The 11,926-nt window shown below is 40.5% G+C and overlaps 1 protein-coding gene across 2 annotated transcripts; it reads left to right on the top strand.

Moving 5' to 3' along the window:
• The first annotated feature begins 8,834 nt into the window (after window positions 1-8,834).
• LOC141643505 (protein RER1A-like) lies at window positions 8,835-11,891 on the top strand. 2 transcript variants are annotated; one of them, XM_074452690.1, is made up of 4 exons: window positions 8,835-9,365; window positions 10,465-10,645; window positions 10,862-10,927; window positions 11,506-11,891. In XM_074452690.1, the coding sequence occupies exons 1-3, from the start codon at window positions 8,989-8,991 to the stop codon at window positions 10,916-10,918; spliced, it is 615 nt and encodes a 204-aa protein (XP_074308791.1). In that variant the 5' UTR covers window positions 8,835-8,988; the 3' UTR covers window positions 10,919-10,927; window positions 11,506-11,891. The 2 variants fall into 2 exon arrangements, with proteins under 2 accessions (XP_074308791.1, XP_074308790.1); XM_074452689.1 differs by having other exon boundaries at window positions 8,840-9,365; window positions 10,877-10,927; window positions 11,506-11,831.
• The last annotated feature ends 35 nt before the right edge of the window (window positions 11,892-11,926 follow it).

Genomic DNA, 11,926 nt, shown 5'->3' with positions numbered 1-11,926 from the left:
TTATATCTCAATTTTACCTCCTTTATTCCACTTTTACACCCACACTGTCAAACTGTTCCTTTCTCTGTCAGTTCAGGCTTAGTAATTTATTTAAATTACTTCCGAGTCTCCTAAAATCCTATAATTTTAGCAGAATTTAGCTAAGGTACTACAAATTTTCATGAATTTAGGAGTCCTTTAGAGTGCTCCAACCAAATTTAGAAGTTAGTCCTTTTCCTGCAATTTCACAAATTCTCAAAATATTGTAAGGGGTGGGTGTTTACATATCAACTTGGTATATCAGAGCTAGGCTAAACACAATTCCATCTTGTGTTTATCTTGGGAATTGAGAGAATAGTGAGTTCATCAACCTACCTACATTAAAAACACAAAAAATAACCATGAGTGAAGAGAGGCTAGCTGGCATTGAAGCCACAGTTGGAGATCTGGCCAGGAATGTGGGTACACTGGTGAATGTTATGCACGCTGTCATGGAGAGAATCCCAAACCCAGACCCTAGGAGGCAACCTGCCAGAGGAAGGGGTAGAGGGAGAGGCTTTGCCATGGGAGCAGGAAGAAGATACCCACAACCAGAGGAAGAATATGGATCAGACTATGATGAAAGCAACAGGACACAAGAAGAACATCTTGAGCAAACAGACAGGCATATAAAGGTAGAAATCCCTAAATTTTCTGGTAGTTTGAACCCTGATGACCTACTAGAATGGATTAGAGATGTTGAGAAAATCTTTGAGTATAAAAATTATAATGATGCCAAGGCTTGTAAAGTTGCAGTCTTGAAGTTGAAAGGTTATGCTTCACTGTGGTATGATAATCTTAAGCATCAAAGGTTAAGGAGGGTAAGGATCCTCTTAGGTCTTGGTCCAAACTTAAAAAGAAAATGTTGGCTAAGTTTGTCACCAAAGACTATACTCAGGATTTATTCATCAAACTGTCCAACCTTAAACAAAAAGAGAAAACTGTTGAAGCCTATTTAAGAGAATTTGAGCAATTAACACTTCAATGTGAAATTAATGAAAAACCTGAACAAAGAATTGCTAGGTTCTTAGAGGGTCTTGACAAGAGTATTGCTACAGAGGTCAGAATGCAACCTTTATGGTCTTATGATGATGTGGTTAACCTATCTCTAAGAGTGGAGAAAATGGGGAAGACCAAACCAATTGCAGTCAAACCCAAGCCTGTTTTCAGACCTTACTCTAGTGTCAAAATCAATGAACCACCCAAAACAACCCCCAACCCACTGTGGATAAGGGAAAGGCACCCATGAACCCCAAAATCAACCCACTCTTATCCGAGAGACAAGATTAAGTGCTTCCGGTGCCGGGATTTGGCCATTTCAGGAAGGATTGTCCTTCTGCTAGGACACTCACTGCAATGGAAGTTGCAGAATGGGAAAGGGAAGGTTTGATAGAGTATGAGGAGGATGAGGCTCTTGTTTTAGAGGAGATGGAGTCGAGAAAGAAGCCAGTCCGGACAGTTGTTGCTCATCCCGATACAGGGCACACTTGTTCCTTTGGAGGGTCATGCACTCTCAAAGCCCCCTTAGAGGCTGACCGGAGATCTATGATATTCGGGAGTAGATGTCTTGTCCGGGGAAGAGTTTGTAACCTCATTATTGATGGGGGTAGCTGCACTAATGTTGCCTCCACCACCATGGTTAGCAAGCTGGGTTTACCAACACAAGAACACCCTAACCCTTACAAATTGAGATGGCTAAGTAAGGATTCAGGAGTGAGAGTTGACAAGCAGTGCATTATTCCCTTCTCCATTGGGAAAATGTACAAAGATGAAGTGTTGTGTGATGTGGTACCCATGGATGCCTGTCACCTGTTACTTGGGAGACCTTGGGAATATGACAGGAATACCACACACCAAGGGAAGGACAATGTATACATATTCAAACATCAAGGCAAGAAGGTCACCTTGACCCCATTGCCACCAAACCAGGGGGACTATGGCGGTCCTAATGTCCCGAGAAGAAGTGAGTGGTGTCTTTGTTCTTATCGAGGCGACCATGATTAGGAGATCGAGCAAGAACAACCAATTCGATCTTTGTTATCAAGGAAGTAAACCAAGAGGAGAACACTTTGTTGTGCCCAAACAACTGTTGCCCCTTTGATTCAAAGGTTCCGGAAGTGTTTCCGGATGAGCCGCCTAGTGGATTACCTCCATTGAGGGCATTGAACACCACATTGATCTTGTTCTTGGTTCGGTGCTCCCAAACAAACCAGCTTACAGGTGTGATCCAAATGCTACAAAGGAATTGCAACATCAGATTGAGGAGCTAATGACAAAGGGATTTGTGAGGGAATCTCTTAGTCCATGTGCGATCCCTGCACTCCTAGTACCAAAGAAAGATGGCACCTGGAGGATGTGCACGATAAGCGAGCTATAAACAACATTACGATCAAATATAGGTTCCCAATCCCAGTTAGATGATATGCTTGATGAGTTGAGTGGTGCCAGCATATTTTCTAAGATTGATCTAAGGCAAGGATACCATCAAGTGAGGATTAGGGAAGGGGATGAATGGAAGACTGCTTTCAAAACAAAACATGGCCTATATGAGTGGCTTGTAATGCCTTTTGGACTGTCAAATGTGTGACACCCCTCGTTGAGGCAACTAAATATAACTAGTAAATCGTGGCGGAAACACGAGATTTTTAAAACTTTTAAAGCTTCTAGTGAAGTCCAACGCGAGGTATCACCAACACGATAGATAAGTTTAGATAGTTAAGTTTAAGTTTACAACACAAGTCTATTTATTGGGGAAAAGATATCCCACGAATGAACATGTATCTAAAAATAGGTGAGTCTATTAAAGTGTTAGCTAATTAAGGTCCAAGGTAAGAACTCGCTAGCTCACACGGTCTTCCCCACTTAAGCTTCATCACCAACCTGTCATTCATAATAAATATGAAAGCCACGGTCGGTGGGGAGTAACTCGGGGTTCTCCCGACCACAATATGTCAAAATACAAGTAATTGGGAATGTAATTAAATAAACAAGTATAAGAATAAATACTTACGGTAATAAGGGAATCATGATTAGTATACAAAATGCAATAAGAGTAGTTATGCATAAATGAGAGAAGAATAATTAGGTCAAACGGTCACAAATTGACTCGACTCAAATGTAAGACAAATTACAAAGTATAGACTCAAACAAGACAACCCTCTAGACTCCAACCTCTTGGTAGGACGACGATCATAATACGGTCCTAGTCTAAACCTGGCCAGACTCTCGGGATGGACGACACCCGATTCGACAAACGATACCAAATCGTATCCAAGACTCGAGATATGGTACACCTAACCGTGCCCGAAAGTCGAGTAACCTCAAGCGGAACCTTGTCACCTAACCGTGACCCCCGGTCCGAAGAGGCGGAAGGAAAAATAGCCCAACTCGGAAACAATGGCACCTAACCGTGACCCAATGTCCGAGGGCAAATAAATAAGGAATGTCGAGTAGTCTCACAATGTAAAACGTCACACTCGGGTCACAAATACGAGTGGAAAAGATTGCACAAACATAACGTAAACAATTCATGTGAAGCATGCATAAGTATAAAGGTATGAGAAACATCGGTACTCTCTGCCGGTGTGGGCACCATGCCGCCCACCGGAGAGGATTCATGCTATGGTGAACAATGTCAAATTAGGTGAAGGTGTATTCTCTGCCGGGTGGCCGGGTGCCGGCCCACCGGCAGGGGATACAAGCTAAAGGAAACAAGGTCAAAAACATTCAATGTGTATCCTCTGCCGGGTGACCGGCTGCCGGCCCACCGGCAGGGAATACCTACTATAGTCAATTAACTTCAACATTTCACATTGTGTATTCTCTGCGGGTTGACCGGCTGCCGCTTTGCCCACCCGGGGGGATACACCCTATTATAAAAGACACCAAAATTTCATGTATGCCTTGCTGCCGGTTGGGTAGGCAGGCTGCCGCCCACCGGCAGGGGATTACAAAGGCTTAATTCCTCATTTTTAAAACTCGAAATGCAATGACGCGCTGCCGGTTGGGTAGGCGGCTGCCGCCCACCCACAGAGGATCACTTTGTACACGAAAACTCGTCAAACATCCATCTAAAGTCTTCCAATTTCAACTATCTTTCATTTAATCATTTCATACTTCTTTAACATGATGAATACTCAGAAAATTACCACTTTCAAGATGTAATTAACATATGAGGTTGTTTAATAATCATTAAAAATGAGGTTTAATCATGTAATTATGAGAGAATTCCTTTAAGACAATCTCATGATTTACCATATTACAACAAGACATGAATTTACTCCTTAGACATATGAGAATCATCATACAAGTAATCTACTCAACACCAAATCACCACAAAGCATGAAAGACACCAAATTTAACATTCATATGAGTCTAATACTACATAATTCACACAATTTTAACATAAAAGTCGAGTAACCCATCACCGTTACCTTTTTGCACTTCAATCTTCTAAAGACTCGTCAATGATGTAGCTATCCTCCTCCGGGTTGTCCAAGTTCTCCCCTAAGCACAAAAACAAAGGTATTAAGTCAAGAATCCACATCCTTGTAAGATGAGAATTTCGAAATAGAGGAAAAGATGGCAACTTTCTTACTTAGAAAGAAGGGAAATGAGAAAAGGAAGAGAATGGCGCGAAAAGGAACGAGATTGGTGAAGAATTGAGTGAGATATGGTGATTTTAGGGTTAGTAAGGGAAGGTTCAACAATGGTGATGTGGTTGTTGGGAAATTTCAGAAATTAGAAGTGAGGGAGATGAAGTTGTGAGGGTTTAGTTGAGGTTTTGTGTAGAGAAAAGAGGGGGAAAAAGGCCCATGAGTCAAGTTAAGCCCAATAACTCAAAATGAGTCGGTATCTACTAGAATTTTCGTCCCAAGTCTACTATAACTCGAGTCGGAGAATAATATTATTAAAATCTACACTATTATCACCGTTACACGGCTAAGACAATATTTTATGAAAATAAGCTTTAAATAATAATTATTTAATAAAAATTACTTAAAAGTTCATTTAAAATATAAGAAAGGCGCGGGGTGTTACAAAATGCACCCAGCACCTTCATGAGATTGATGACTGAAGTGCTGAGGCCATGTCTGGGCAAGTTTGTTGTTGTCTACTTTGATGACATACTGGTGTATAGCAGGAGCAAGGGAGAGCATCTTAAACATCTGGAAGTAGTGTTTAAAATCCTCAGAGAGCAGAAGTTGTATGTCAAGCTGGAGAAATGCACCTTTATGGTTGAGGAGGTTGCATTCCTGGGTTACCTGATATCAGGAAGAGGCATTTCTGTTGACCTAGAGAAAATTGCAGCAATGCAATCTTGGCCAATCCCTACTACAGTCACTGAAGTAAGGAGTTTTCATGGGTTAGCATCCTTCTACAGAAGGTTTATCAAGAACTTCAGCACAGTGGTGGCACCTATCACTGAATGCATGAGGAAAGGGGAGTTTCAATGGACTGAACAAGCTCAACAATCCTTTGAAAAAATCAAACAACTCATGTGTAACACTCATATCCTAAAGTTACCTGATTTTGATCAGCTATTTGAAGTGGAATGTGATGCTAGTGGTGTGGGAATTGGAGCGATGCGATTCAAAGCCGAAGCCCGTGTGGCATATTTCAGTGAGAAGTTAAATGGGGCCAAACTGAAATATTCCACCTATGATAAAGAATTTTATGCAATCATCAGAGCCTTGATGCATTGGAATCATTACCTTAAACCTAAGCCATTTGTACTACACTCTGATCATGAAGCCTTGAAGTACATCAATGGCCAACACAAGTTAAATTTCAGGCATGCCAAATGGGTGGAATTCTTGCAGTCTTTTACCTTTTCCAGTAAATACAAGGAAGGCAAGAAAAATGTGGTAGCAGATGCATTGTCAAGGAGGCATTCCTTGCTTTCAGTCATGTCCAACAGGGTTCTTGGGTTTGAATTCATGAAAGAATTGTATAAGGAAGATCCTGACTTCTCAAAGGAATGGATTACTCAGACTGAAGGGCATAGGAACCAAGGAAGCAAGTACCTGCTACAGGAAGGGTTCCTATTCCAGGGCAACAAACTGTGCGTTCCAAGGGGGTCTTACAGGGATCTCTTGATCAGGGAAGTCCATTCAGGGGGAGTGGGAGGGCACTTTGGTGTCCAAAAGACCTTGGAGATATTACAGGACCAATTCTATTGGCCAAGAATGATGGGTGATGTCCAGATTGTCCTCCGAAGATGCTCAAAATGCCAACTTTCCAAGAGTTCTTTCCAACCTGGTCCATACACTCCCCTACCAGTGCCAAGCAAGCCATGGGAAGACTTAAGCATGGACTTCATTGTGGCCCTACCAAGAACACAGAGAGGGAAAGATTCTGTAATGGTTGTGGTGGACAGGTTCAGTAAGATGGCTCACTTTGTAGCTTGCAAAAAGACAGAGGATGTAGCTAGTGTTGCTGAGCTATTCTTAAAGGAGATTGTGAGGCTCCATGGAGTTCCAAAAACCATTGTATCAGATAGGGATACAAAATTCATGGGATATTTTTGGAAGACTCTATGGAAGTTGCTTAAAACCAAGCTCTTGTTCAGCACCTCTCACCACCCACAAACAGATGGCCAAACTGAGGTCACTAACAGGACATTGGGGAGGATTTTAAGGTGTCTTGTCAGCAAGACCCTAAAAGATTGGGACCTAAAGCTAGCAGCAGCAGAGTTTGCATTCAACAGAGCACCATCATCTCAAATCGGACACGATCCTTTTGAGGTAGTCTATGGGGTCAATCCACTGATGCCCCTGGATTTATCTTCTGTACCCAAGGAAAACATCAACCTGGATGCCAAGAAAAGAGCTGAGCAATTGCTGAAACTACATGAGACAGTGAAAAGGCAGATTGAAAGAACAAATGAGCAATACCAGAAACATCTTAAGGTGTCTAAGGGGAAGAAAGAGTTTGAACCGGAGATCCGGTATGGATACATCGAGGAAGGAAAGATTTCCGAAAAAAGAAAAAGTAAACTCATGCCAAGATCAGATGGTCCATTTGAAGTTGTTGAAAAGATTGGGCCAAATGCATACAAGATTGACCCGGGTGACTATGGGGTGCATGAGACTTTTAATGTGGGTGATCTCAATCCATACTATGAAGATTCCGGAGATGAGGAGGTTACAGGCTTGAGGACAAGCCCTGTTCAACCAGGAGGGGTTGATGCGGGAGCTAGTAACCAGGACAATCGGCTATCCCATGGTCAAGCAACTCGAGCAACTACAAGGCCACAACCACTCCTACCTGCCACCGACCGTGTCTACTTTGTAGGGTCATAAGTACCAGCACAAGGCAAATCATCAGCTACCACCATGGCCAGCTGATAGAACACTCATGTGAGCATCAAAAAGTCCTAGGGAGCCAGGCCAAATTCTCTTTGCAAAGCATTGAAAAACCAATCAAAACAAGTTGCGAGAAAGGAGATTCAAAAAGTAACATTGCCATTTTTGGACAAACCAAGGAAAAGTCATGTGTGGAAAGCTTCTTTGGCTTAAGTTTCCATAAATCAGAGGGTACTTGGACACCAAGTCAAGACCAAGGAGACCACTCGTCCTCACATGAGCGGGAAAAGCAACAACCACCACGAAAAAGCTTGAAAGGCAACAAAGATGTCATCACACTGACCGTCCTCTGCAAACTCAATTTGTTTTCACTCTAGTTTACATTTATGATCTTTTTGCCGTTGTAATATATTATTTAGACTCTTGTCCTGACTTATGGGACAATCCTGGCCCTTAGATGAACCTTCTATTTCATGTTTAACCTAAAAGCAAGGCCTATATAAGGACCCTTGCATCGATCAGTAGAGGCGGTGATTTTATGAATGAAACCTGAGTTTTTACTCTCAATTCAAATCTCTTATTCTTATGTTAGAAACATAGGGTAGAGTCGAGCTTATTAATACTCTGTGCTTCTTTGTGAGTATTGAATAAGGACACAGTAATAGGGTGAAAACAGATCCTGTGTTTGATGTGGATTGTTTGAGCTTTATTGTCTGTTTCAACTCGAGTATTCTGTGTTAAGTCATGGTTTTCTTGAGTTAAACAACCTAAATTGTTAAGTTAGCTTCCTGTGCTTGCTGTGGAAGGTAGTTAAACAATTATATCTCAATTTTACCTCCTTTATTCCACTTTTACACCCACACTGTCAAACTGTTCCTTTCTCTGTCAGTTCAGGCTTAGTAATTTATTTAAATTACTTATGAGTCTCCTAAAATCCTATAATTTTAGCAGAATTTAGCTAAGGTACTGCAAATTTTCATGAATTTAGGAGTTCTTTAGAGTACTCCAACCAAATTTAGAAGTTAGTCCTTTTCCTGCAATTTCACAAATTCTCAAAATATTGTAAGGGGTGGGTGTTTACATATCAGAAGACCGGACCTAAAACTTTCGGTCTTGGACCGGACCAAACCCGAAATATTTGGTCCGATCCGGTCTTGGACCGAAATGGACCTAAAATTAGTTTTTTCACTATTTCGTATACGATAATTACGTTTTAATTCCGCTAAATAAAATGTATTTAAATTATTAGACGACTCTTTTTATGAAAATCATTGACAATACTAATTTAAAATGTCTTTTGAAAATAAAATATTAATTTTAATTCATAATATTTTAATGTTGCGTCATTAAAAACATGAAATTTGGAAATTACTCTCATTCTCTCAAGTCTCAATGACAGGAAGATGGTACATGAGTGCACGTTCCAACAATTCTAGTTCTAGTCGTAAAAAATGAATGAACCAACCACGCAACTAACTTAAAAAAACAAAAAGAACATGGCCTTGGCCTGGTGTCCCAATCAAATACAACTTCCTTCTTTTTTTAGACAAATGAATACAACTTCCTTCATCAACCAATATATCCCAATTTCCCCAATTTCACAAAAATATCTACCCTTCTCACATTCTCACAACCCAACCCCACAATCCATTGACCACCACCAATGGACCCCACCAGCAGCGGCGTATCCAGCGGTGGCGACACCGAATCAGAAACCCCAGCAGCGATGGCATCGCGGTGGAGTTTCATGGTATCACAGCGGTTTCAACACTTACTAGACAAGTCCACCCCTTTTATTCTATACCGTTGGATCGCCCTCTTCTTCCTCGCCTTCATCTACGCCTTGCGCGTCTACTTCGTCGAAGGATTCTACGTCGTATCGTATGGCCTTGGAATTTACCTTCTTAACCTTTTGATCGGATTTCTTTCCCCTCAGGTCGACCCTGAGATTCAGGAACTTACTGATGGCCCCACTTTGCCTACCCGTGGTTCTGATGAGTTTCGCCCCTTTGTTCGCCGCCTCCCTGAACTCAAATTCTGGTCTCTCTTCTTTCTTTAATTAATTTCGTTGATTACCATTTATTCCCTCCGTCTCAGTTATTTGTTTACCTTGATAAAATGATAGCTTCACCCCCTGAATTATAGAGATTAGAGACAATGTTATTGTGGTATTACTGGAGATGCACTCCTCTTCCTTGCTAAATTTTTAAAAGGAACATGATACTTGTCTAGGTTTTAATCGAAATTACTGATTGTTTGGGGTTTGAAATTGATGTTAATTAAAAGAGTGTTATTGGGGTTAATAATCAGTTGCAGCTGCTATTACGATGAGTTGATAAGGTACTAATGTGCTTTGAACATCTGTGCTAACTGTTGAATTTGTTAATTGAACTCGATTTGTATGGAATTTGATGTCGATGGTTTGTTAATTGAAGATGGATCGGGGATGAATTGTACTCCCTCTGTCCCGGTCTTGCCCTTCAAGTATCATGCATCCTCACTTGGTTGTTGTCTAGTAGCAGGATAACACACTACTAGTGCTGGTCACAGTTGGTAGAGTTTAATTTGTGCATATGTGGTACTTACCCCTGCCAGAGCTTGTTTTTCGTACTAGGTGGTTGTCATTGTCAGTTATACTGATTTGCAAAGCGATGTCAGGGGAAGATTAATGAGATTGGGGGAGCTAGGCAGGGTGAGAAGATGGGAGAGACGCATACCTCCGTGTCATTAGTTACTTGGACTATATAGATATGATTTCAGAATCATGGGTCTTATTATTCATATCCGTCAGTTCTAAGCTCTCTTTTTTTTTCTGTAAAAATATTTCTGCTGAACTTTTTTTTTGCGACCGACTTTGCTCTAGGGCCATGGGAATCTTGGAATGATTTGATCATTAATTACTGCCTTTAGTGGTGATTTTTTGATAAATACTCCGTATGAAGTTGATGACTGGATAACATATTGTTTAGCGGCACATTTTTGGCTTTGTACGTCTTGCTGTCAGATGTTTTACTATCTGTGTAGGGGAACGTGCAGTTTTTCTTATTTGTGAAGTTCAGTCAAATAGTTCCCTGCAAAGATTTAAGAAGACTTATCCACGCTTTATTTTGATTAATTTTATTTTCTTTTTCCTATGAAGGTACTCCATTACAAAAGCTTTTTGCATAGCTTTTGTCATGACATTCTTCAGTGTGTTTGATGTTCCTGTTTTCTGGCCAATACTCCTTTTCTACTGGTTTGTGCTGTTCATGCTCACCATGAGAAGGCAAATACACCACATGATCAAGTACAAATATGTTCCATTCTCTTTTGGGAAGAAGGTATGCTAACGTCTTTTGGTAAAAATTGGGAAAGACAGTCGTTCTGTTGGAGTGAGGATTTAAGATTTTGTTATAAGGCTCAACTTAAAAACTCTCCCCAAAACCTTAAAGCTCACCCCAACCTATCATAGGACTGTCTTCGCTTAGCTTGTTTTCCTCGTTTCCTTTATTTTATATGTGAGATGTTATCGTTGATATTGATTTGGCATTTTCTAGCGTTATGATCGAAAGAGGCAAGCTGCAGAGGAGAGTGCTGCGCTCGTTAGGGATTGATTCAGGCTGGTATGACCATCAAACTATACTTCTTACTGAATTATATATTTCTAAGCCTTCTGGAACAATTGGTCAGAGGAACAGAAGTTCAGAATAAGCCTGCAAATATTCATAACTGTCAAATTATTTCATATTTCATAAAGGTAGGACAACAGGGTCATTAGAAAGAAGAATCTCTAGTTCATTTGTCTTGGCTATGTTACCCTGACACTTCATGTTTTCGTACCTGTGTCCGACATTGTACACAAGGAAATGGGTGTGAAACTTGGACACTTCATTTGGCCAAGAATGTGAAAATCTTTCATAAAATAGCCAGTTTCGATACTTGGACATGCACTAGGGTCATATTTTATAATCAACAAGTTTGATTTCAAGATGCTATATCTTGGCAAATTGAATGGAACAATACTTAAGTTTGTCATAGAATATGGATTCAATCATGGGATCACAATGACGTTTGGTAGGCCCAAGAAGTTAAAAATCTCAAATGATAGAGACGTTGCTGATTATTTATTTATACTCTCTTTCAAGAGTTCCGTCTTTAAGTCTACTGAGTATGTATGATCATGTTGCTCGATTAATCACAGGATATGGTTAGCAGTGGTAGCCTCAGTTTTCCGGTGTTTCTGTTCTTACGCATGAAGAGGATATAGCATCATCTAAATTATAGGAAGCTCCGTAAAGGCCCCACAGAAGTGATCTTACGAGGTCAAAGAGGCTGCCGCTGTTCTTTTTTTTTTTTTTTAACATATTACAATTTTGTAAGAAAGGAACACCATGAACACACTGTAGGCTGTATGCCTATATCAAATAGGATCATTGGTTTCAGCCATACAGAGCGCTGTACTAGTAGATGTTTGTTTAAAGCATTAAATTTATTCACTTCCTCACCAATCCTTGATGAGTTTGCCTTATTTGTTTGCATGGATTTATTTTCTCAATCAATAATAATTTCACAGTATTACACGGGGCATATGGTTTCCTTTAATTATTTAATTTTTTTATTTC

Source organism: Silene latifolia, chromosome 2, assembly GCF_048544455.1.
Source record: "Silene latifolia isolate original U9 population chromosome 2, ASM4854445v1, whole genome shotgun sequence".
Lineage (NCBI taxonomy): Eukaryota > Viridiplantae > Streptophyta > Magnoliopsida > Caryophyllales > Caryophyllaceae > Silene > Silene latifolia.
The sequence above is the reverse complement of the archived record's forward strand: the minus strand, read 5'-3'. Positions and strand labels throughout refer to the sequence as shown.

Coding starts and splice junctions, on each gene's coding strand:
- LOC141643505 (XM_074452690.1), top strand. CDS start 8,989: ATGGACCCCACCAGCAGCGGCGTATCCAGCGGTGGCGACACCGAATCA. Junction 9,366..10,464: donor CTCCCTGAACTCAAATTCTG/GTCTCTCTTCTT, acceptor TTTCCTATGAAG/GTACTCCATTACAAAAGCTT. Junction 10,646..10,861: donor CATTCTCTTTTGGGAAGAAG/GTATGCTAACGT, acceptor GGCATTTTCTAG/CGTTATGATCGAAAGAGGCA.